The sequence below is a fragment of the Ranitomeya imitator genome, chromosome 8 (assembly GCF_032444005.1).
Source record: "Ranitomeya imitator isolate aRanImi1 chromosome 8, aRanImi1.pri, whole genome shotgun sequence".
Classification (NCBI taxonomy): Eukaryota; Metazoa; Chordata; class Amphibia; order Anura; family Dendrobatidae; genus Ranitomeya; species Ranitomeya imitator.
Genome location: NC_091289.1, coordinates 48,009,711 through 48,036,858, shown reverse-complemented (window position 1 = coordinate 48,036,858; position 27,148 = coordinate 48,009,711). Strand labels below are relative to the sequence as shown.

General features: G+C 43.1%; 1 protein-coding gene across 1 annotated transcript; it reads right to left on the bottom strand.

Annotated features, from left to right (window-relative positions):
- PVALB (parvalbumin) lies at positions 1 to 25,936 on the bottom strand. The gene is made up of 5 exons (XM_069736870.1): positions 25,870 to 25,936; positions 16,153 to 16,226; positions 13,228 to 13,360; positions 2,504 to 2,613; positions 1 to 199 (listed from the first exon to the last, which is right to left on the bottom strand). Exons 2-5 carry the CDS (start codon positions 16,211 to 16,213, stop codon positions 171 to 173), a joined length of 333 nt encoding a protein of 110 aa, XP_069592971.1. The 5' UTR covers positions 16,214 to 16,226; positions 25,870 to 25,936; the 3' UTR covers positions 1 to 170.
- Positions 25,937 to 27,148: the final 1,212 nt, after the last annotated feature.

Genomic DNA, 27,148 nt, shown 5'->3' with positions numbered 1-27,148 from the left:
TTCTATTTTCTGAGATGTTTTTGCCCTTTATTGCATTGTGTTACGCTTTGTTCCAGCACGGCGATCCAGGAGGCAGGGACCAGAGGTGGAGTATAAAACGGGAGCAATAAATAAATTGGTGTCCAAGGAGGGGAAAGGCTTTGCTAAAATAACAACAGAGCTTCTCTTGCTTAGGATTCGCTCACCAAGGTTACAAACTCTGTGAACACAAGATAAGAGTAAGTCATTCTGAGGAAAGGGACAAAAAGCAAATGCAAATAAGGTGCAAAAATGTATTTTACTATCATCTTAAAGGGAATCCAGCAACAGTTTATGTTATGTAATCCGAGAGCAGCATCGTGTACGGGCAGAGACCCTTATTCCAGTGATGTGTCACTTACAGCACTGTTTCAATAAAATCGGTTTTCGTCAGCAGGAGATCATCACTAGAGGATGAAGTGCCTTGTGCCTCCTAGTCTAACCCTGTATCCATCACTGACTACAGTGTACACAGGAAGCTGCCAATCAGTGGTGTGTTCGGAGTTATACAGGGCTCAGCATTCAGAGCTCTGCTAGATCTGCAGCAGACAAAACTCTGATTGTATCAAAATGACTGCAAGCTGCCCAGTAAGTGATACATTGCTGGAATGAGGGTCTCAACCCCTACATCATGCTGCTCTCAGATTACATAGCAAAAACCTGGTGACAAATTCCCTTTAAGTTGACACTGTTTCTGATATAGGGTAAATAAATCATAAAATGCATAAATATGAATCCAATGAAACTGATGAACTTCAACAAATAAGTATCAAAGATATCAGACCCATCGTCAGATGATAGAATAAATTGAATATTTTTTATTGTTACACATATGGAGAGGAATAGATTTATGACCCAAATGTTTACTATGCTAAATGGTATGTAATGCTGCATCTGGGATAATCTCTATATGACTTCTTCCGTAATTAAATTAATTACATTTGTAATAAATGTTGATTGATTAAAGCATATAATGCCGATCAGATACATTTCAAAGAATTATTGGAATTAGAATCTAAGATTTAAAGCCGACCGGGTGACGTATCTCACACTGAGTAATGTTCTGTTGTTGGAGCCGGTAAATGCTTGCTTACCGGTTTACTAATTACCTTCCAGGCAATCAGCGATGTTTGTATATTGTTCAATAATTTAATAAACTTTTTCCATGATATATGTTAATATATATTTTTGATGGTGTTTTGGAGACTTCCTAACTTATTAAATTATACCAGACATTTAAAATACCGTAATCTTAATATGGCTTACAATAAGTAAAGAATCAGATGATGAATGACACTTTCGTGGTTCTTCGCTGGTCCTAGCATATTCCGCAGCAGTGGTGACATCTTATTTTGACACCTGACCGCTGCAATCAGGTGAGGTTGTCGTGGTCCTCATTGTGGTCAATGATTAGCTGCCATAGTCATGTGCTGAGTTACACTATACGGACAAAAGGGATATCTACAGGAGCTTTCATGAAATCCCATTCAAAATCCTTAGGCATTGATGTGGAGTTGGTACTCCTCGTTTGCATCAAAAACAGCTTCTACTCCTTTTGGGAGGCCTACTATAAGATTTTGAAGGTGTCTGTGGGAATTATTGCTTATTCATCAAGAAGAGAATTTATGAGGTCAGATACTGATGGGATCATAATCTGTTATCTAATCCAACCCAAATGGGTTGGATGGAGTAGAGGTCCAGGTTCAGCCATGTTCTTCTACCCCAAGCTCACCCAACCTTGTCCTTGTGGACCTTGCTTTGTGCAGTCAGGCACAGTCATGGGGAAAAGAAGACCTTCCCCAAACTGATCCCTTAAAGTTGGAAGTTCAAATTGTCCAAAATGTCTTGCATGCTGAACCATTAATATTTCCCTTCACTGGAACGAAGGGGCCAAAGCCAACCCTTAAAAAATAAGCCCATAACCTTCTCCTTCTTCCACCAAACTTTAATGTTGGCCAAACCCAGACTCATCCATCAGGATACCAGATCGAGACGTGTGATTTGTCACTTGATAGAACATGTTTTCACTGGTCTACAGTCCAGTAGCCCCGTGCTTCACATCACTCCATACAACATTGTGGTTGGTAATGTAAGGCTTGCACGCAGCTCGTGAGCTGTAAAAAACCATACCGCGAAGCTCCTGGTGCACAGTTTTTGATCTGACGTTAATGTTTGAAGCTCCACAGTTATGTAGTCAGCAGAGGGTTGGTGACTTTTCTGCCCTACAAAAATTTCTTTTTTTTCTCTGGCAAGGGTCTGGTAGCTTTCTTTGAGGTTCTTTGGGAGACTTGACATATATTGACCGGACCTACCAAAATATGACCATCTTACATGCAGTGTAGGTGCCGATGATAAGGATGTCTCCTTAGCGAGTTTTAGTGGTCCTACATTGTGCATTACAATCCCGGATCACTGTGATACTCAGAAAATACACAGATACCTCATCTACCCCTGTAGACACTTTCTTATTTTACCACACACTTACCATCCACGCCAATTTTACCATCTCCATCTTTGTCACCAGCGTTCAGAAGTTCCTTAGTTTCCTTGGCAGAGAGAGTTCTGCCATCAGGAGTGAAACCTTTCAATATAAGACTGGAGAATGGGGAAAGTCATTAGACATAATTGTATAATCTGCAATTTTACTATTTCATAATTTCATGTTTGCTACATTATTACATTGTAATCAAATTAACATTTTAATATTACTTTATTATTATTGTAACATTTTGGCTCCATAGAAGCCGATAAGCAGTGATTTGATATCCTGTTTAAACAGGCCACCACCCTTCCGAACAATCATTCATAGATGGTTCTGTGTATATAGGCTGTCATCATTTTTGGTAGCACGGTTCTTGTGTCCACAGGACGATCTGCTGCTGTGAACAATGATTTGTAAGACTAAAGTCCATTTCACCTGACGAACAAGTGTTTTGCTCATTAGTCGGATGATTGGCAGCCCATTTATACCTCATGATTATCGAAAAATGAGTGTTCCTACAATGCACGCTTAAAGTGTTTGGTCCCTTGATCACTGAAGAAGTTGGATTCTTGATATCGTATAGACATGTGAATGAGTTTTGTGTTACATAAAAAGAATGGATATTTCAGATTCTTTGCCATATTTGTTAAAAAAGAGGGCTAAAAAAATAGAATAAATGTGGTGATCTGTCGATCAGTTCTTCTGGTTCATCTTTGTTCCTATTGATGTTATTAACAATGTAAACAGTTTACTTTTTTGTCTTCTTAAAAGAAATGATAAAAGAAAAGATAAAAGACTAAGAAAATCCATGATCGCCTTGAGAAAATCGATCCCCGCTGCTGCTCTGACAATCTCCAAACCCAGGCCGCTAGAGATGACGCCATGACCACTGGTCATTTGAGCGCTACGGCCACTGACTGGTCAGGAAAGTGCTGGTCGAGATGTCATTGCTTCCAGTCCTATGAAGACTGTCAGAGCTGTAGTGCTGGAGAAAAGAGCAGATTCCCTGTGGTGGGTACAGCTGCAGTGCTGGAGAAAAGAGCAGTTTCCCTTGGTAGGTGCAGCAGCAGTGCTGGAGAAATGAGCAGATCCCCGTGGTGGGTACAGATACAGTGCTGGAGAAAAGAGCAGTTTCCCTTGGTAGGTACAGCTGCAGTGCTCGAAAAAAAGAGCAGATTCCCCTGGTGAGTACAGCTGCAGTGCTGGAGAAAAGAGCAGATTCCCGTGGTAGGTACAGCTGTGGTGCTGGAGAAAAGAGCAGTTTCCCGTGGTAGGTACAGCTGCAGTGCTGGAGAAAAGAGCAGTTTCCCATGGTAGGTACAGCTGCAGTGCTGGAAAAAAGAGCAGATTCCTGTGGTGGGTACAGCTGCAGTGCTAGAGCAAAGAGCAGATCCCCGTGGTAGGTACAGCTGCAGTGCTGGAGAAAAGAGCAGTTTCCCTTGGTAGGTACAGTAGCAGTGCTGTAGAAAAGAGCAGATCCCCATGGTGGGTACAGCTACTGTGCTGGAGAAAAGAGCAGTTTCCCGTGGTAAGTACAGCTGCAGTGCTGGAGAAAAGAGCAGTTTCCCTTGGTAGGTACAGTAGCAGTGCTGGAGAAAAGAGCAGATCCCCATGGTTGGTACAGCTACTGTGCTGGAGAAAAGAGCAGTTTCCCGTGGTAAGTACAGCTGCAGTGCTGGAAAAAAGAGCAGTTTCCCATGGTAGGTACAGCAGCAGTGCTGGAGAAAAGAGCAGTTTCCCATGGTAGGTACAGCTGCAGTGCTGGAAAAAAGAGCAGATTCCTGTGGTGGGTACAGCTGCAGTGCTAGAGCAAAGAGCAGATCCCCGTGGTAGGTACAGCTGCAGTGCTGGAGAAAAGAGCAGTTTCCCTTGGTAGGTACAGTAGCAGTGCTGTAGAAAAGAGCAGATCCCCATGGTGGGTACAGCTACTGTGCTGGAGAAAAGAGCAGTTTCCCGTGGTAAGTACAGCTGTGGTGCTGGAGAAAAGAGCAGTTTCCCATGGTAGGTACAGCTGCAGTGCTGGAAAAAAGAGCAGATTCCCGTTTTGGGTACAGCTGCAGTGCTGGAGAAAAGAGCAGTTTCCCGTGGTAGGTACAGCTGCAGTGCTGGAGAAAAGAGCAGATCCCCGTGGTGGGTACAGCTGCAGTGCCGGAGAAAAGAGCAGACTCCCATGGTGAGTACAGCTTCTTTTCTTCTTTATCTACATGTAATTTTTTTTAAGCTGAAAAAACCCTTTAAAACAGTTTCCCGGCTGATTCTTCTCATTGTACAAATAGGTGGAGAGCTAGAAATCCCTGGTGTTTATATTTATGTGGGCGGTCCTACTAGTGATTGACAGTTATCTCTACTGAAACAGTACAAGGAAGACTGTCAATAGGTCCGCCCACTGGACTCTTATGCACACAAACACCATGGATTTCAATGAATAAATTATAAGTTATACTGAACCTAAATATCATTCTGCTCTGATTCACCTTCTCTACACCCTGCAGTCTACAGTCAGACTGTAACAACGTGACTAGTTCCCTTTAAGGAATTCTGGGTCTTTTTATATAGTTTATGACATCTTATTAGTTTCTATGATGGCTATATCTCTTGCGAAGATCTAACTGTAGAGTCTGCAGTACTATTTATGGCCACTACTTATTGTAGGGAGCTGTGCCATTACTGCTGCATCACTCCACCTTCAATCATCTAATCTGCAGGGGTGCCTGCAGAAGTCAGCCCCCAATGATCTGAAACGGATGACCTATCCTAAGCATAGATCCTCAATATTAGTGTATGTTCACAGTGTTTCTTTTTCCGCTGTTTTTTCCACTGAAAACACTGAACAAACGCCTAAAAGAATGGACCTAATATGGCTAAGGCCATGTTCACACACTGCATTTTTTTGCTGCCTCTTTTAATGCACATTTTCAGCTGCGTTTTACACTACCGGCAAAGCCTATGAGATTTCAGAAATCTCATGCGCACACATTGGTTTTATTTTCCTGACTGATTTGGAAAACTGCTGTGTTTTTGTAGACTGCGGCATGTCACTTTTTTCAGTGTATTCGCAGCGTTTTTTCACCTATAGGAATCAATCAACTTTCTTGAAAAGTATAATGTTGCAGGGTATATATACTAGATTCCTTGATAGGGTGTTGATCCAGGGAACTAGTCTGATTGCCGTATGTGGAGTCCGGAAGGAATTTTTTTTCCCTAAGGGCAGTCCCACACGTCCAGATAATTCCGGTACCGGAAAAAAATCGGTACCGGAATTATCCGTGTCCGTGTGCCCCTGCGTTTATGTGGCACATCAGTGTGGCACATCAGTGTGGCACACGTGTGCCGCCCGTGTGCCCACTGGGTACCACACGGAGCGTGCAGGAGACAGCGCTAAAGTTTAGCGCTGTCCCCTGCAGCGTGCTGAAACCGCGATTCATATCTTCTGTGCAGCAGCGTTTGCTGCAGAGAAGATATGAATAATCCTTTTTTTTTAAGTTTATCGTGTATAAAATAAAGGTCCATGTCCCCACCCCCTGTGCATCCCCCCGCTGTCCTGAAAATATTCACCTGCCTCCCTTGTTGGCTGTCGCTGCTTCCTCTCCTGGCCGCACTTTCTCCGGTATGCGGTCACGTGGGGCCGCTCATTTACAGTAATGAATATGCGGCTCCACCCCTATGGGTGGTGGAGCCGCATATTCATGACTGTAATCGGCGGCCCCACGTGACCGCATACAGTAGAAGGTGCGGCCAGGAGAGGAAGCAGCGACAGCCAATGAGGGAGCCGGGTGAGTATTTTCAGAACAGCGGGGGGGAAGGGGGGGGGGCGCACATTGGGTGGGGACATGGACCTTTATTTTATACACGAAAAACCACAAAAAAATGGATAATTCATATCTTCTCTGCAGCAAACGCTGCTGCACAGAAGATATGAATCGCGGTTTCAGCACCATGTGGGGGGGACAGCGCTTACTGGAGCGCTGTCTCCTGCACGGCACACGGACTGCACACGGACAACTTCCGTGTGCGGTACGTGTTTTAAACGGACCCATTGACTTTAATGGGTCCATGTAATCCGTGCGCTCCCACGAACACTGATATGTCTCCGTGTTTGGCACACGGAGACACGGTCCGCAAAAAATCAATGACATCTGCACAGATGCATTGATTTTAATGCGTCTACGTGTGTCAGTGGCTCCGGTACGTGAGGAAACTGTCACCTCACGTACCGGAGCCACTGACGTGTGAAACCGGCCTAATGTGGAGCTTACTCTTTGCCACATGGGTTTTTTTTGCCTTCCTCTGGATCAACATGTTAGGGCATGCTAGGTTAGGCTATGGGTTGAACTAGATGGACTTAAAGTCTTCCTTCAACCTTAATAACTATGTTACTATGTTAATGGGTAGTGCAAAAAGGCAGCAAAAACACAGCAAAAAAAGCCGGTATCAGTTTTTGCTGCGTTTTTGGTTCGTAAACCTAAGGAATTTAAATCAGCATTTTTGGGGGGCCCTATCCTTTATCAACATGCACAAGAGACAGCAAAAACGATGCAAAAAAAACCATAGTAAAAAAGCAACAATAAAAAGGCAACAATATAAACGCAGCAAAAAAACGCAGCAAAATCTGCTTTTTGTAAGCAGCTTCTTTATTGCCAAGAGAGCAGGTTTTGCCTGTGGGAAAAAAAAATGCTGCGAAAACGCAACATGTGAACATAGCCTTACTGTTTATATGTTCAGGCTTTTAATAGATGTCAAGCATTTAAAAAGAGTAACATGTCCATACTTTAGGCGTTTTCCACCAGGAAGACACTCAATACAAGTCAATGGGAAAGTTGAGGGTGTTTTTTTGGCATATTTTGTAGCATTTAAGTGCAGCAAAAAACACTAGAATTTTCTTAATATCTTTATATATGTCAAAAAACAACCGGAAAACGCTCTAAATAACTCCCAAAAAACAAACAAAAATCTGCTGCCAGAACAGAAAACGCTCATATAATGGCAAAAAAAAAAATGCTAGGAAAAGATGCGTGAGGTTTACAAAACTCTAGAGGAAAGGAGAGCTTCCTAAGACCGGTTTCACAACGTCAGTGGCTCCGGTACGTGAGGTGACAGTTTCCTCACGTACTGGATACACTGACACACGTAGACACATTAAAATCAATGCATCTGTGCAGATGTCATTGATTTTTTGCGGACCGTGTCTCTGTGTGCCAAACACGGAGACATGTCAGTGTTCGTGGGAGCGCACGTGTTACACGGACCCATTAAAGTCAATGGGTCCGTGTAAAACACGTACCACACACGGACGTTGTCCGTGTGCCGTGCAGGAGACAGCGCTACATTAAGCGCTGTCCCCCCCACTGGTGCTGAAGCCGCGATTCATATCTTCCCTGCAGCAGCGTTTGCTGCAGAGAAGATATGAATAATTGTGTTTAAAATAAGTATCTATGTGCCCCCCGCCCTCCCACCCTCTGTGCGCCCCCCCGCTGTTCTGAAAATACTCACCCGACTCCCTCGCTGGCGCTGCTTCCTGTTCTGGCCGCATCTTCTACTGTATGAGCGGTCACGTGGTGCTGCCGATTACAGTCATGAATATGCGGCTCCACCTCCCATAGGGGTGAAGCCGCATATTCATTACAGTAAATGAGCAGCCCCACGTGACCGCATACAGGAGAAGATGCGGCCAGAACAGGAAGCAGCGCCAGCCAGCGAGGGAGCCGGGTGAGTATTTTCAGAACAGCGGGCGGGCGCACAGAGGGTGAGAGGGCGGGGGCACATAGATCTTTATTTTAAACACAATTATTCATATCTTCTCTACAGCAAACGCTGCTGGCAGGGAAGATATGAATCGCGGCTTCAGCACCAGATGCTGGTACGTGTGGTACCCAGCACGGTGCGTGTGGTACCTAGTGGGCACACTGGCGGCACACGTGTGCCGCCCGTGTGCCACACTGATGTGCCACAGAAACGTAGGGGCACACGGACACGGATAATTCCAGTACCGGAATTATCTGGACGTGTGAGACTGCCCTAAAGTGTCCTCGCCCTGGAAAACAGATGTTTTTTGGAAGTGTGAATATAGCCTTGAAGTCCTGGTAAATCCCTTGAAATGAACGTCCAGTCCTTATTGGGTTCGGTTTAGAGAGTATTTTATATACGTCATACATCACACTTGCAATTGGACGTCCTGTCTGTCTGTTCCATTTTTTGGGAACAGATGGAGTAAAATGGATCTGTTGATTACTATGTTGCATTTTTTTCCAAAGTTTTAATGCAAATAAAAAGCTGCTTTTTACAATGCCAGCAAAAGCTATGAGACCTCAGAAATCTCATGCACACTTTGCTTTTTTATTCCTGGCTGAATTGGAAAACTGCATCATTTTTTAAAACCTGCAGCATGTTAATTTTTTTCAGAGTTTTTGCAGCATTTTTCACCCCTAAAAAGCAATAAAAAGTACAGAAATGCTGGAAATAAAATGCAACCATGCGTTTTTGCAGCATGTTTGGTGGATAAAACTAACTTTATTAAAATTACTGTAGACAAATGACACATAACCACACAAAAAAAAATGCTGCAAAAAAGCAGCAGAAACGTAGAAAAACCTGCTTTTGGTAAACAGTTTCTTTACTGCCAAGTGAGTAGGTTTTATCTGCAGAGATAAAAAGGCTGCAAAAAGGCAACATGTGGACATAGCCTTATTGTGATTCCTAACACACAGGAATGTCAGCTGCTTCACCAGTGATTAAAGGTACCTTCACACTAAACGATATCGCTAGCGATCCGTGACGTTGCAGCGTCCTCGCTAGCGATATCGTTTAGTTTGACACGCAGCAGCGATCAGAATCCTGCTGTGATGTCGTTGGTCGGGGCTAGAGGGCCAGACCTTTCTTTGGTCGCTGGCTCTCCCGCTGACATCGCTGACTCGGCGTGTGTGACACCGATTCAGTGATGTCTTCGCTGGTAACCAGGGTAAACATCGGGTTACTAAGCGCAGGGCCGCGCTTAGTAACCCGATGTTTACCCTGGTTACCATCCTAAAAGTAAAAAAAACAAACGCTACATACTTACCTACCGCTGTCTGTCCTCGGCGCTCTGCTTCTCTGGTCTGGCTGTGAGCACAGCGGCCGGAAAGCAGAGTGGTGACGTCACCGATCTGCTTTCCGGCTGCCCGGCGCTCACAGCCAGAGCAGAGAAGCAGAGCGCCGAGGACAGACAGCGGTAGGTAAGTATGTAGTGTTTGTTTTTTTTACTTTTAGGATGGTAACCAGGGTAAACATCGGGTTACTAAGCGCGGCCCTGTGCTTAGTAACCCGATGTTTACCCTGGTTGCCGGCATCGTTGGTCGCTGGAGAGCGGTCTGTGTGACAGCTCTCCAGCGACCAAACAGCGACGCTGCAGCGATCCGGATCGTTGTCTGGATCGCTGCAGCGTCGTTTAGTGTGAAGGGGCCTTAACAAGGGCGTTCTTGCTGTCAATGATGATCAAGAATCCACACAGTGAGGTTTCTACCCTCTGGGTCTTTCTCGCTATTGTCACTGAATTGAAAGAGGCATAAGATGTATGAATAGTGACACTGATGGTGCTCAAGATGACCTCTCACACATATCTATATATATAATTGTCTAAGGGTTTTTCCGTCTGTCTGTCTGTCTGTCTGTCTGTCCTGGAAATCCCTCGTCTCTGATTGGTCGAGGCCGCCAGGCCTCGACCAATCAGAGACCGGCACAGCATCGACGTAGAAATCTTGCGTCTCTGATTGGTCGAGGCCGCCAGGCCTCGACCAATCAGCAACGGGCACAGCGACGATGATGTCATAAAGGACGTAGACATCTCACGTTTCTGATTCAGCGACGGGCACAGTATTGACGTAGATGTCATAATGGTTGCCATGGCGACGATGATGTCATAAAGGTTGCCTCGACCAATCAGCGACGGGCACAGTCTGCCGCGAATTCTGGAATCATCATTGTCCATATACTACGGGGACATGCATATTCTAGAATACCCGATGCGTTAGAATCGGGCCACAATCCACGTCGATACTGTGCCCATCTCTGATTGGTCGAGGCCGCCAGGCCTCGACCAATCAGCGACGGGCACAGCGACGATGATGTCATAATGGTTGCCATGGCGACAATGATGTCATAAAAGTTGCCTCGACCAATCAGCGACGGGCACAGCGACGATTATGTCATAATGGTTGCCATGGCGACGATGATGTCATAAAGGTTGCCTCGACCAATCAGCAACGGGCACAGCGACGATGATGTCATAATGGTTGCCATGGCGACGATGATGTCATAAAGGTTGCCTCGACCAATCAGCGACGGGCACAGTCTGCCGCGAATTCTGGAATCATCATTGTCCATATACTACGGGGACATGCATATTCTAGAATACCCGATGCGTTAGGATCGGGCCACAATCTAGTATATAATAGATAGATAGATAGACAGCTGGGCTATGATACTGTGAGAGGGGCTGTTTGGGTCATCATACTGTGGGTGTGGGAAAACTGGCAGCCATTATACTTTGTGTGTTGGGGGCTATGATTACCGTGGAGTTTAGGTGCATTATACTGTGCTGGGTGGATGTGGGAGGGCATTATACTGTGCTGGGTGGATGTGGGAGGGCATTATACTGTGCTGGGTGGATGTGGGAGGGCATTATACTGTGCTGGGTGGATGTGGGAGGGCATTATACTGTGCTGGGTGGATGTGGGAGACCATTATACTGTGCTGGGTGGATGTGGGAGGGCATTATACTGTGCTGGGTAGATGTGGGAGGGCATTATACTGTGCTGGGTGGATGTGGGAGACCATTATACTTTGCTGGGTGGATGTGGGAGGGCATTATACTGTGCTGGGTGGATGTGGGAGACCATTATACTGTGCTGGGTGGATGTGGGAGGGCATTATACTGTGCTGGGTGGATGTGGGAGGGCATTAGACTGTGTTGGGTGGATGTGGGAGAGCATTATACTGTGCTGGGTGGATGTAGGAGGGCATTATACTGTGTTGGGTGGATGTGGGAGAGCATTATACTTTGCTGGGTGGATGTGGGAGGGCATTATACTGTGCTGGGTGGATGTGGGAGGGCATTATTGTGTTGAGTGGATATGGGAGAGCATTAGATTGTGCTTGGGTGGATGTGGGAGGGCCTCATACTGTGTTGGGTGGATGTGGGAGAGTATTATACCGTGTTGGGTGGATGTGGGAGGGCATTATACTGTGCTGGGTGGATGTGGGAGGGCATTATACTATGTTGGATGGATGTAGGAGGGCATTATACCGTGTTGGGTGGATGTGGGAGGGCATTATACTGTGTTGGGTGGATGTGGGAGAGCAATATACTGTGCTGGGTGGATGTGGGAGGGCATTATACTGTGTTGAGTGGACATGGGAGAGCATTAGACTGTGCTTGGGTGGATGTGGGAGGGCCTCATACTGTGTTGGGTGGATGTGGGAGAGTATTATACCGTGTTGGGTGGATGTGGGAGAGTATTATACCGTGTTGGGTGGATGTGGGAGAGCATTATACCGTGTTGGGTGGATGTAGGAGAGCATTATACCGTGTTGGGTGGATGTGGGAGGGCATTATACCCTGTTAGATGGATGAAGAAGGGCATTATACTGTGTTGGGTGGATCTGGGAGAGCATTATACTGTGCTGGGTGGATGTGGGAGGGAATTATACTGTGTTGGGTGGATGTGGGAGGGCATTATACCATGTTGGGTGGATGTGGGAGAGCATTATACCGTGTTGGGTGGATGTGGGAGAGCGTTATACCATGTTGGGTGGATGTGGGAGGGCATTATACTGTGCTGGGTGGATGTGGGAGAGCAATATACTGTGCTGGGTGGATGTGGGAGGGCATTATACTGTGCTGGGTGGATGTGGGAGAGCATTAGACTGTGCTTGGGTGGATGTGGGAGAGCATTAGACTGTGCTTGGGTGGATGTAGGAGGGACTTATACTGTGTTGGGTGGATGTGGGAGAGTATTATACCGTGTTGGGTAGATGTGGGAGGGCATTATACTGTGTTGTGTGGATGTAGGAGGGCATTATACCGTGTTGGGTGGATGTGGGAGGGCATTATACCCTGTTGGATGGATGAGGGATGGCATTATACTGTGTTGGGTGGATGTGGGAGGGCATTATACCGTGTAGGGTGGATGTGGGAGGGCATTATACCGTGTTGGGTGGATGTGGGAGGGCATTATACCGTGTTGGGTGGATGTGGGAGGGCATTATACCGTTTTGGGTGGATGTGGGAGGGCATTATACCGTGTTGGGTGGATGTGGGAGGGCATTATACTGTGTTGTGGGGCACTATAGAAAGCATCATGCATGGGGGTCACAGTGGGGACATCACACCTAGTTTGGGGCACTGTGGCAGAATCATAATATGTTTCAGGTACTCTGGGGACATAAAACTTTTTTAGGGGCATCATACTCTATGGGTGCCATGAAAAGAGGTCTCAGTTGGTAAGAATACTAAGGGGCTTCAATAGGGGCACAATTTCTGCATTTGTACGGCACTACCTGTCCCTCTCCCACTCTTTGCAAGTTGGGAGGTATACCCTCCTGTGACCATACCTATGTGCAGTGACACCGCCTCATATATTAGATTTTTTTTTTTTGGAAGCAGGCAATTAGGACTTTTGTTATAAGGCCCCATAATTTATATATACGCCCTAATGTTTTAATGAATGTAATTATTTAATTACTGTGGTACTCACCACAGCTCTTCCTCCTCTATGAATCCACTGGCATCTTGATCCAGGATTCCGAATACTTTCTTCATGACATCTTTACTCTTGGACTTCAGGCCAACCAACTCGAAGAATTTCTTGTAGTTAAAAGATTCAGCAGCTGGATGGAAATATAAGGAATGACGAAGTCCTTAAAATGCTGTCAGATATTTAATTAATATATTTAGCAATTACAACGGGAGCAATGCCCTGATATGGCCGCAATGCTTCTCTTCTGCTTCCGGAGAATCACTGGCTTTATCATGCAGGCCATTAACCAAATGACACGCAATGTCCGTATAATCCGAGCTTCCATCAGATTGCAGACAATGTACTGAAATTGCTCCATAACACAACCCCTAAGATGTCATACAAGACTTCGGGGATATCCACGGGAGCCCCGATTCTATGCAAAAACAGCCTGGTGTCAAGACACAAGTAACTGACGCGCTCTGCTGTGCCGGGGAGACACCCAGTAATCATGCGACTGCCGGGTCTAAAAGAGGCATTGCCATTGTTGTTGCTCCTCTTCACTCCATAGCACTTACTGAATGCTATTGAGCCTGGAAAAGAGAAGACAGAAGAGGTTTAAACCACATCTGTCCCCTCTGACAGCCGAGGATCCGACCTTCTCCTGCTAGATTGCAGGAGCTTTAAATTGATATTCCCATCTCCAAGATCCTATCCCAATATGTAGCAGGTGTAGTAATAATAATATTAGCAAATACCTCCGATTAAAAATGTAGTGTAGTTCTTCTAATTAGCTATGTCTCTCACTCCAAGTTCAGGGCATTGCATTAGCTTAGATATCCATGGTTACGACCACTAACAACTTACTGACTGTCACCATATGAGTGGTCATAACCATGGTTACCTAAGCTACTGCAATGCCCTGCACATAGGGTAAGCTACATAGCAAATCAGAAGAACTATACTACATTTCTAATTGGAGGTATTTGCTAATATTATTATTATTATTATTATTATTATTATTATTATTACATCTATTACATATTGGGATAGGATCTCGGAGATGGGAATACCATTTTAGTTCAGACAAAGCTGCAGACTTGGGAGCCGAAAGGTCCAATGTAAAAAAAAAAATAAAATAGTGTTTGGTCTTTAAGAGGTTAAAAAAGTCCTGTCTAGTGTGATACAAAGCTGTTCATGTTAAATGTGTTAGTCAGCACATATTCCATGAACGTAGGATGGAATATATCTACGGTATATATATATATATATATATATATATATATATATATATATAGACTTAGCCAGTGAATATACACCCATTATATGCACACAGGTCAGTGCTCTGACCCTGGCGTCCAGTGCTCCATGGATCCTGCAGTGCGTCAAGGTTTCTATTTAGCTGAATCTATGAAGTCTATGTAGAAGGAGCCTAGAATTGCCCATTTAATGCCCTTTAATAATAAATGTGCCCATACACATAACGAGAATGGCAAATTATTCTTTGGCAAGCTTTTGGGATAATCATCATATATCTGTCACTAAGAGGTTTGGTCACGAAGGATGGAAATGGAAAAAAAAAAATCTAAATATTTTAAAAGGGGTTACTGCATTTAAAGGGGCTTTGAGATTGCACATCCTCAGTACGGCCATCATTGGGATCCTCTTTTTTTTGAGCAAAGGAATCACTTGCATGCACACTTTGGGATGAAAAGTCTATGGGAGTCAATTAGTCCCAGCTCTGCTAAAAGAGAAGGATAGATCTTTGTACTCTTAACAGGACAACCAAAAGAGGTCATTGCTTTAATGGGGCATTCCCCTCTCCAAAAGCCTATCTCAGTATGTCATATTAGCAAATATCTAAAATTAGAAATGTAGTATAGTTCTTCTGATTAACTATGTCGCTTACCCCATGTGCAGGGCATTGTAGTAGCTTTGGTATCCATAGATATGACCACTAACAACTATATGAGCAGTCGTAACCATGAATACCTAAGCTGCTGCAATGCCCTGCACATGGGGTAAGCAACAGCTAATCAGAAGAACTATACAACATTTCTAATTGAAGGTATTTGCTAACTTTATTATTATCACACCTACTACATATTGGAATAGGATCTTGGAGATGGCAATTTAAGCCTGAAAAATGCAGTGTGAATTTTTGATGTATTATTTTATCGCACTACAGGGATTCCACATTTTATTTCCAGATGTAGTTAATAAAGTATCTCTTTAAATGTCATGCTGTAGATTACGCGATGAGGAAGTTTTTTTTTTCTTTTTTATAGGACACAATTTACAGCATATCATAATCCGGGCTGGATATGATGCTAGCATCATTTCATCTTTAATTGCTTTCAGGGAACAATACGGCTCGGTGTCCCTCAGGCTGCAATTTTTTTTTTCCTCGTGATATAAAGATGTTAATCAGATGTTCCTTTAGAGCGAACGCGCTCTAACGACTCACTTTATTTTTTTTTTTGTTGTTGCAGATTTATACAGACATAACCAGTTGTGAAGGACAGACGGGCACAAAAGAATAAGGGATGAGACGGTAGGATGCACCGAGTCAGCAGGAAAGATAAGAAGTAAAGACCCGGGATGGGAGGGAGCCCGGGGATAGGAAGATGCAGCTTGGGCAATAAAGCTTTGCATGAGTTGAACAAGGTCAATCCTCCGCGAAAAAGTGAGATTTTAATTTTTTTTTTTTTTTAATTAAATTTTAAAGTTTATTTTTTTTATATAAGGGATATAGAAAAAGTCATCCAAAGGGTTGAAAATTTTGCGCCGGTTCCACTTTTTTCAACTTTCCGGTTGTCATACTTAAAGTAGGACATCTGTAAAAATTCACAGATTTTATCCCAATTTTTTTTTTTTTTTTTAATAAAGTTTTTAATTTTTTTTCCCCCCAAGCATAGACCCAAAAGCGTAAACTTCTCTTACCTGCAAAGGCCCCCACAGCCTTTGAGATGTCGGCAGCAGCGAGTACATCAGTCATAGACATTGCGGCTCTGGATCTGCAAGAGAATGGGACAGACTGAGAGGCAGGGGATGTTCTGCTGGACTCATCACTTCCGAGGGGCAGCCGACCTGACTGCGGCTGCCTGCAGGCACGCAAACTCCGGTGACAGTACATTAAGGGGGGGTGGCTAGCTGAGGGTGAAACTGCTGGCGCTGAGCCACGGGGCAATGTGCCAGTCACCTGAGAATTTACCAATGTCACATTATCCTCTGCGTCTAATCACCGAGGCAGGTTCCCCCGCTATACAGTCATCTTACCCAAAGGGTTAACGCCATTTCAGCCTCCTATACTTTCCCTGATAAGCTTTTGCATGCTCTTAGCATAAATCATTTTCTTCCTGCAGTTACATCAAAGCTGCAGCAGAGATTTTTTTTTTTTCATTGATTAGTCTTACTTGCTGCTTAATTTTGCAGTAAAGGCTTTACTGGCAGGACTGTGCTTTATCATACTGCATATAATCCGCCGTTCCCCAGTTTGCTGATATTCCTCCTAAACACTGCATGCCTGCAGCAAAAATTTGACGTTTGTGGCGCCCCTCATGGGCTTTAATAACAGAAAAATAGCAACTTTTAAATAGTTAATACCCTTGGCCCTTCTGTCAATCGCGCCAATCCTTCATCCACTCCTACCCCGTGCGCATAGTATCGTTATAGGTCATAATTATAAAGGACGACGTATTGTGTATTATAGCAGTACCTGCATTGCAGATCAGGGCCGGTGCCAGGTAAGATGAATACCCAGAAACCATGGCCCGGGGCATCCCTGAATAAAGACGTATGCATTCTATATAGAGCCGAGGCAGGATGACTTGACCTTGGCATTAATGACTCTTTTTTATTCTAGTACCATCATCAGAAGGACCTGTGCCCTTGATGATAAACTTCGTACCCTAAGTCATAGTCACTATGCTTCCCTTCCTACACGCATAGAAACTCTTCATTGTGTATAGTAACTGAAGTGGTGATGATTATTATAAGTTTGTGAACCTCTCAGAACTTTTCGTACTTTGGCATAAATGTGACCTAAAACTACATTGGATTTTCAAACAAGTCCTAAAAGTAGATAAAGGGAACCAAATCAAACAAGTCAAAAAAAGGGCGGAGTGCACAAATAGGATATGATTCCAATAATATAGAAAATTATAAATTCGGCACTCCCAATTCAGATGCAAGAAACATAGAAATAATTTTATTGGTATGAGTATATCCACTGTTTGACGTTTTGGCCAACACTAGGCCTTCATCAGAAATTCTCCTCAGCTCTTGCCCTACCCTTGGCACAGCAGTGCATGTCTCAAGCGCTTAATTTGGCTTCTCCGTGTCTTTTCTGCTCAGGTGTACCTGTCTTTTCATCCTCAAGAGGTGAAGAGAATTTCTGATGAAGGCCTAGGGTTGGCCCAAACGTCAAACAGTGGATGTACCCATACCAATAAAATTATTTATATTTTTCTTGCATCTGAATTGGGAGTGCCAAATTCATAACTTTCTAGTAAAAAATATAAGACTTTGTCTTATGCCGCTCCCGTCAAGGTCCGGCATCTTGTGACTGCAACGTCTCAGTCGGAGGTAATGGTCACAAGCTCTCAATTGAAGTCTTGTTCTGGCCTCGTTGTGGTCATAGACTTACATTGAGTTGTGACTTCTGGATGGCCCAGCAAACACTGGAGCGATCCGGTAGGTCACAATGTGCAGAAGACAATCTGATCCGCAGAAGACTGCGGCTGATAAGTTTATTACTAGGGACATTAGTGATTCCTCTCCAGGGGTGAAATTAAAAAGAAAAACACTGGCGTGGAACTTTAAAGGAAGAATATTATCCAATATCACATATCTGTCAGTAGCAAAAAGTCTGGCGTTTTTTGTCAATAGGTTAACAATCAGATGTGAGTTGGTGACCTGTTTTACTTAAAGAACGACATTAGAAGGCTCAAAATTCCAATAAATAGGTGGCAGAGAGTACCCACGTGGCAAAGGGGCTACAGTGGAGAACGGGCAATTACATCCGGTACAAAGTGCCAAGTGTAAACTTTAATAATGACGTTCCAAGGCTGGAAGTAATATTTATTCACAAAGCCAAGCAGGATCACTCATGGAATGTGTATGTTTCTGAGGGACATAATCAAGGAGATAATCTTCACCCACAGAATTATCCTTGTGTTTACTGTAATGTATTTCATTGATTACAGCCAATCAGTTCAATACAAACAGTACGGACCACACGTTCCATCATATTCCCCCACCAGTTATTACCAGTTGCTGCACGGGCCCAATGTATACAGTCTACGGATTTGACCTACTGCTCCATCACACTGTTTAGTGGCCGCTAAAAAGCTAAAGACAGAAACCTAATGATTGAATAGAAAATAAATAGCATAGTGCATGAAAATAATATACGGTACTTAGTTGACATGTTTTTTTGTTAAAGAATGCGGAAGCCATCCAACCTTGTCACGGTGACCCTGCTTGGTACTGCAGATCAGCTTTGATCCATATAGTTTTACATCCTTCCGCTGCCGTAGCCGGTAACAGCTGATTTGTGGCAGTGTCAGGTGTCGGACCCCCACCAATCTGAAACTGATGATCTATCTTAAGGATAGGTCATCAATAACATACAAGTGATAGAAAACCCTTTGTCTTATGCCGCTCTGATCAAGATCCGGCATCTTGTGACTACAACTTCTCAGAGGTAATGGTCACAAGCTCTCAATTGAAGTCTATGAAAACCTCGTTCTGGCCTCGTTGTGGTCATAGACTTACATTGAGATTTGACTTCTGGATCACCCAGCAAACACCGGAGGGATCTGGCAGGGTGCATCTACATAGATGACTGACCCATTGTTTTCTGATTCCACTGTTCTCTATGGGATCAATAACTGGACTGGTTAAGGAGCCAGATAAAAAAGTTGACCTCATTGTTTTTCAGCCTGACAGTGGATGCCAGACTTTTGCACAACTTATTTTTTTACCGTTGTGGTTGTCTCAGGTCAGACATAAAGTTATGTAAACAAATTCCAAGTACGGACTACATACCGTGTCATTATAGCGGTATAGATTCTAAGCAGACATGATAAAATGTTTTTCTAGCCTCGGCGAGAACACTGAGGTCACTTTAAGACCATTTGATGGATGCATCTCTCAATCCCTGGGCACTATGCCACGTTGAGAATACCAAGATACACTTTTAGCATCAACACCTCCAAGCAAAAGGGTTTCCATGACTGTGGCCCTGTGCCCTTTAACAAAAAATGCCTCTGGTCAAAGCATTCGTTAGTTTCCCGAGGTTGGAAATGGTGGTAATTTGAGTGTTGCTTCTTCTGGATGAGAAGGAAATGAGAAAAAACCCAAAAAGTGTATAAAATGCTCATTACAAAAAAAACTCATTACCGCCTTAGTGACATTTCTTTGACTATTGGAGACACTGATCGGATTACTAAGAAAGTGTGACGCACATAGTAGGAAATGTCAGGATTGTCCATGAGATATACAAGTGCCTGGAGGAGCAACCACCGATTTCTTTGTGGCAAAATATGATTCACGCCAGGCAGCGATGCCGAGGGTCTCATTGTGTCTGCCAAGATAGATTTTCTCCTACACCAACTTGCTGACAGTGCAGGACACTGGGTGTTATGTATCCCCGATTTAATGGTAACTGTATCCTGCCTACCCCCTCCCAAATTCTGTGCTGGCATCACTCTTTTACTGGCTGCGGCAACTGGCACCTGGGGCGTTAGCTGTGTATTTATGGAGTAGTAGCGGTAATATAGACCCGATCTAACCCTCTGCTCCATCTCATGTGTCCTATTCTGCCTAAAATCTCTAATGGGTAATACTTGGCAAGATTTAAAAGGAAAGTATTTTAGAACCTTCTCAATTACATTTCAGATATATCAGCTAAGGAAATTTATGAAAGCGGCTAGCGGAAGAATTCTGGCGTGAAAGTCTCTAATTTTATGCAAAGAATTTATCATTTTTTACGATGCACTCATTGCTTCTACAAAAAGGTAAAAATTCTGGTCTGAAAGTCTCTTTTTTCCCAAATCGTGGGCTGTGCTTACGGGAGTTATAGGACCCACAACCACCCAACAGAATTAATATCATAAGTAAAAAATAATAATGGACATTTTTTGCCTTTGTGGTGCACAGTCTAAAACAGTGTTCCCCCACTACAGTCCTCAAGAGCCACCAACAGGTCGTGTTTTCAGGATTTTTTTTAGTATGGCCCAGGTGATGGAATTGTTGCCTGTCTAGATGATGGAATTCTCACCTGGGCAATACTAAGCAAATCCTGAAAACATGACCCGATGGTGGCTCTTGAGGACCGAACTTGGGGAACACTGGTCTAAAAGATGACACATTTTTTTAACTGGTCTATGCCATTGAATAGATTTATCACATTTTTCACCACTACTCTGGACAAAGACAAGTGTACAAAATCTTATGAAATTTCCCCCAAAATCTTTAAGTAGGTTCTTCATCGAAACATACAATCAGGGGTGTACCTAGAGTGGGAACACGGGTTGAAGTGACACCAAGGACCTTGAACCAAAAGGTTCTTTTTGTCCATATGAGAAGACAAATACGAGTAAAGACCCTTGAAAGTTGGTGACACTGTTAGAGATTTTGCATCGAGGCCCTTGAGTTTCAAGGTATGCCCATAAAGGGAGGCCCAAAAAAAGAAGATTCCAGGAGCAGTGAAGCTCCACGTGGAGCAGTCAATAGACAGCTGTCTTTTAGGCTAGGGTCTCGCGACCATTTTTCTCTCATTCGAGAAAATCAGATTCATTCTGCTAATCAGAGTTTAATCTGATTTTCCTGGATGTGAAAAAAAGAAGAATTTCTCCATTGTGTCAGTCTGTGAAAAGCAGACCAAAATCGGATGACGATTTTTTCCACTGACCCGTAGACATGAATGGCCGAGTGTGATCTCATCGGATGCAACTAGTGCATGTTGAGACTTTTTTCCTTGGATAACATGGGGATGAAAACTTTCCATCAAAAGAAAATATAGTGCTTGTCCGAGTTATAGGGTCGTCTGCAGGATCACTTACACTGATCCATCAAAATACTAATGTGTTATGTGGCTGGACAACTTAACATCACCCGACTAAGCCCATAGGCCCAGAATGGTCATGGTCCTTTTATACTTTAATATTTTGTAAAAAAAAAATATGTAATGATCAGACAGTAATTAAAATATGAGACAGTCTGAAGGAAACCATATAACACTCTGGGCTGTTGATTGGCCTTACTTAACCGAAAATCGCCACCTGTTTCGGTTACGTGATACCTTAGAGCAGTCCTCAGTTAATCCCCCACTATCAGATCTAGGATATGAGACTCACACGAGAAGTAGTTCATTAGGACGCTGAGCCTCTCTGACATTTATAAAAGGGTTAATAGCATAGCCCTAATGCCACGTCCTGAGAACAAGCTGCACCCGTAAATATGTTCTCGTTAAAACATGGGGTAAAATTAAATCACTTCTCACTATTTCAAGAGCCGACTGAAGCCTCCATACATTTGCAGTGCCAATTTGATACCTTCTGCATGTCATCAGCATTTCTGCAGTGAAGGGTTAACAGTTATTAACATCCACTTGTCTGATTCTTCCGTCTTCGCGAGCAATAAAAGCGACGTTTTTTTAGTCCAATCACAATCATCATAAATATAGATGACAGGAATGTAGATGCGGTGCTGCAGGGGGTGTATCTGGCGCAGCATTTGGTGACGGTATATAATGTACAATGCCGCGCTCATTAATCCTATTGATAAATACATGGATGCGACAGTTATTACACTTCAGCATCTATCTCCTGATATATTGTGCGTCGGCCAACACTTACATGGAGCGGATTCACCAGCATCTACTGGGGAATTGGGGCCACTGCTGCACAATTTTAGTGCCTGTACTCTTTTTTTTTTTGGCATTTGACTATGACAGCTAGAGGGCAACTTAAGTATCTTTTATGAAATAATACCACATCACTTCTACATGGCAAGAAAATCTGCCTCAACTCCTTGCCAACTACACTCAGTGTTTAATTAACATCATTTCTTTCCTTTTTCTGTTATTTCTCTACTTTAAAGAGAAAGTGGCACCAGCTTAAAAGTGGCCGCTTTTGCGCTTATTTTATTCCCGCTGCTCCCCTGAGTATTTAATGCTTTGTATTATTTAAGTCTACCATACGGTTCCAGAGATATGGGCCTTTTTTATTTAGCGCTTCATATTTTGGTCAGTGCTCAGGGGGTGTGGCTCACAGGGTTGCTCTGGGGGCGTGTCTTTAGGCTGCTCTGCTGTATTACCCTGCAAGCACCGCCCCTTTAGTAAAAAACTTGAATTATCACTGAGTAAAGAAGCTCATATCTCTGGAACCGTATGGAGGAATTAAAAAATGCGAAAAATGAAAAACTCAAGAGAGGAGCAGGAATAAAATAGGAGCAAAAATTGGACACTTGCATTATAATTTAATTATAGCTGCACTACTTTACAATTAATTTTTATAGTGCGCTCTGGTGTGTGGAGAACGTGCATAGACGAAATGTAAAAAAAAAAATGGTGCCTTTACAGGATCGAAAATAATTGCTATCTTAACTCATGTTAGCAAGGGAAAAAACTGTCCTTAAATTCTTAATATATATTAATGGGGCCGAACATGCCAATTTCATCAGGTCCAGTATTGAAACCCCTCGACTCTTCTCCTACAACAGATTTCAGGGGAGAAAAGGATTAGTCAGCTGGATTTCAACATACCCAATCCATTTGTTCTCATAGTGGATATAGGTGTTTGTCAGTGGCATTTATGTGTATGGGGGGAGGTCGTGAAGGATGGCTATTAGCTAAGTAATTATTTAACCAAGTGCTACTGTATCTTAAGTGTATAGACAACTTTATTTCTGCATGTCATGTCACTAGTCTGAAGATCTGATCAAACAACTCCATGTATAACAGCTTCCTGGCGCTCTATAATTAAGAGTTAAGGCTTCCAGCATGTTAGATGAAAGCGGGCTGTCTGATGTGTATGGGGGACAGATAGTGACAAATGAGAGAAGGATAAAAGGCTCTTAAAATTTCAATTGCTTGACCTTCTTTTTTTAGGGGAGAAAATCCACTGCCAGACGATTCAGGAGAGATAGCGGTCTTGTAAAAGAACAGTTTACCCAACAGATATAGTATCTTATGTGTATGGTAAATATTAGCAAAATGGGAATAGAAGTTTAACTGCCTGTTATAATAGCATAGTACATTATGAAAAAGCAAAAATAAAATTTTTAGGAATCAGTTTATCTTCAATAATGAATTCACTAGTGATTCTATAGGTTAGATAAATAAGATTACAAATAATCCGATACTCCCTAAAGCCAAGTGTTGCTTGAGCTCATGTGGAAGTTATCTGCTCCTCTACTTTAGAAAGATTAGGTTTATCATTGATTTCGTAACAGGCAGGTACACTACCACTACTATGTTGAGAAATTCTATGCCGTGTATTTTATGAAATGGCTCTAACTAATCCCATACCACATAAGCAGGGTGGCTCAGTGGTTAGCACGGTATTCTTGCAGTGCTTGGGTTCTAATCCAACCAAGGACAACATCTGCCAGGAGAATGTGTTTGCGTGGGTTTCCTCCAGGTTCTCCGGTTTCCTCCCACACTCCAAAGACATACTGGTAGGGAAATTAATTGTGAGCCTCATCAGGGACAGTGATTGTGATGTCTGTAAAGTTCTGCGGAATTATTGGTGCTACATAAGTAAGTAAAAATGAAAAATAAACTTTATGCTCCCAAGCCATACTATACTTGTATTTCCCTGATGTTTGGAAAGTCTATGTTTCTTCCTGACAATGCAAGGCTATTACATTTCCAATGATCTATATAAGTGAATGATTGGCACATTCACATTAGTTCCCTTGAAGGATTAGTGAAGTAGTCTCCCAAAGGTAGAGTTTTTCTTTAAGAAACTAGCCAATAAAATGTTCTTCCTATACTCCGTTTTTGGCAGCCTCAAAGCTTCTTGACTTTCCCAAACTCTGAAGCTGCCAACTGGACGGCCGCTACTTTTGCCCAAATTTAGGCCAGGCTTACAACGCTACCCCTTTGCAGATTCTTGCTGATACTTGAGTGTGCCTTCGACACATCCTCATAAATCTGTCACTCTCGTTTACTCCCACATCTGCATCCAACGAAACGAGTCGACACGTACTCTTGTTTCAGATGATCTTTTGGAGCTAGATAAGGCTTCCAGTCAATAATTGAATGCGTTTGCTGAGTCTACATATTTGCGCCCCCATAAGGATCCATTACCCTTGGCTTACAGGATGGAACATGGTGACATTTATGAACGTGAACTCGAGTACCACCTGTATCTGCTGATGTAATGGTACTGTGCCCAGCTTTACATGCCCGCGTGCTCATCATCTGCATTTTAGATGCATGAAGATTAATGGAAGTTTGAGATTTGCTCGTGCTTTTACAGCTATTTTTGCATAAAAGCATTTTCAATACGTCTTACACATTTTGCAGAGACCTCAATCTACCTAATATAAGTGCAAAATATTTTGTAAAATACGGCAACTGAATAATCTCATCATGACTTTTCCCGACTGAACGTTTTATGCATTCTGAACATACAGAGCTGTATATCCTTTCATATATCTTACAAATTGATAATTCCTTCACTCTTGCACTCGATCATATATTAAAAGGACTTTTTAACATAAACTAAGTACCCCATCTAATTGGCGCTTTTCCACTGATTTTGGAACAGTTTTCTTTTTTTTTTTAATGTTCAAAAATTATGCCCTCCGGTAATAAAGATGCAAATTTTTCTTTCAGCCAACTGGTCTTATACCATAAAACTTCTGTTATAGAAGAGAAAAAGCAAACGCTCATAGAGAACTTTTGCGGTATACGCGCAGTTGGCTAAAGGAAAAAATTGCATCTTTATTACTAGGGAGGGCATAACTTTTGAACAGACGGGAACATAAAAAAAAAAGAAAAACTGTTCCAAAATTGGTGGAACAGCGGCAATAAAATGATCAAGTGAAAGGACCTCTTTAAAAGACAATTCCTATTTCTTGTTTCCTATTCTTGATGAAGCGGTATACCCATTTCTGACATTAAAAATGAGGGTTTCCAGCTCTGTGACCCACACCGGTTTCGTGAACCGGGGTTCTTTAGGAAATGGAGAGGTGGCTGCACATGCGCGACTCTCTCCATTCACTTCCAAAAAAAGTTTGAGCAAAAATGTCCAAGATGGGAATACCTCTTTACTGGTCCTATGTTCTCCTAAGATACAGTAATAAGAATATATACTAAAGCCAGGTGTGTCCCATGTCTCATGGTTCGTAGACACCTGCTGCACTTGAGGAACGACCAGTATAGCAGTGATTCATTGATCACTTCTGATCATCCAAAGCTCTCAACTGTTGACTGTGCTCAGCTTGCAAATAAAAATATCAGGCTATAAAGCCCTTGAATATGATAACATAATGCTAGTTCCAGCTATACTATCCAACAATGCCAATGGCTTGAAGGCTAGTCCTGACAAATGTGCACTGGCGTTAGTATTTCCCAGTGCATTGCATCCTCTCTTACTGTAGATCCAGTCTCTTCTACCCAGAGCCTCCTCCCCTTGTACTCACTTGGGGATGGATCAGGATCCGTGGGAAGGGCTGAGATAAGGCAACGGTGAGGAGCCCCTAAGAAGGGATTCCCTCTTAAATACTTTCTCCATCTGTTCTATTTCGGGAAAGTCCATCCCCTCCTCCTCAGCATCTAGATCGCCTGGTGTCAGATACCCTGAGACAGCAGGATAGGGATCATGTTTATTGACAAGTAACTCATCAAGAAACTCTATTTATACGCCTGGCAGGAGCTCAGGTCCTGGACTTGGGCTTTGAAGCCAAAGGAGGAAGGACGACTGGTAAAGAGACAATCCATCTGAAATCTAAAGAGTGGGGGTAGAGATGCTCCAATTATTTAAGTGCACCCCTATAATTGAATACATTCATTGTCTTTCTACTGCTCTTGAAAGACTTTTCTACCAGACTTGAAAAAGACAGAAGATTTAAGGGCTTATTTTTTTTCCAAGCAAAATCGAAATGCTTGGTGAGGAAGCGGTGCCAACGAATAGGTCAGATGCCTTCAGGATCCAAGAAAGGTGGAGGAAAAGCCTGGGCCTTGTTGATGTCTGAACAAATGGACTGTATAATGTATAAGCAGAAATTTGCTCAAATCTCTATTTATCTAATTACTTTATTGGATGATACGATGCTGGAGTTGGCAAATTTAACGTGTGCGATGAGTACGTCCTGGCAGAGCAAGAGAAGATACTCCCATAAATGGGATCTATTGGCATTTTCAACTTTGGACAACCAGACTGGGAAGTCCGCAGAGCGAAAACAATCCATTAGTGGATTAAAACTTCTCAAACTATTTTAGACGCGAGGGTTGTTCTTTGCTCCTTTTAATTATGGATATCGCCTCTTCCAATTTGGATCCTTATGTTCGTGGACCTCCATTCCAATGAGTAGTCTCCAACTATTCCTGGAGTTTGGATTAAGCCTGCGGTTTCACAGTGGGAAGCACTTCTGGAATGGGAATGCCATGTATTAGCCACAAGTCATTCTACTCCCCCCTCCTGTTATATGCAGTGTGCCAGGACTACTGAATGAATAAACTTGGAGACATGCTCATAGATTATAGCTGCAGGTATGAAATACACAGCCAAGAGTCGCAGGAATCCTGTACGTGTCTTTTGTGCGCGTGATCTCGGCTAGAGGTTACTGAGATTCAGATAGGAGATCGCCATTCATAATTCATAACCAGGAATATCAGCAATGCATGGATCTCGGAAAGTGTCCGCTCAATATTATAAATATTCGTGAAGCGTGAGGAGATCCTATGGCACGTATCATACTT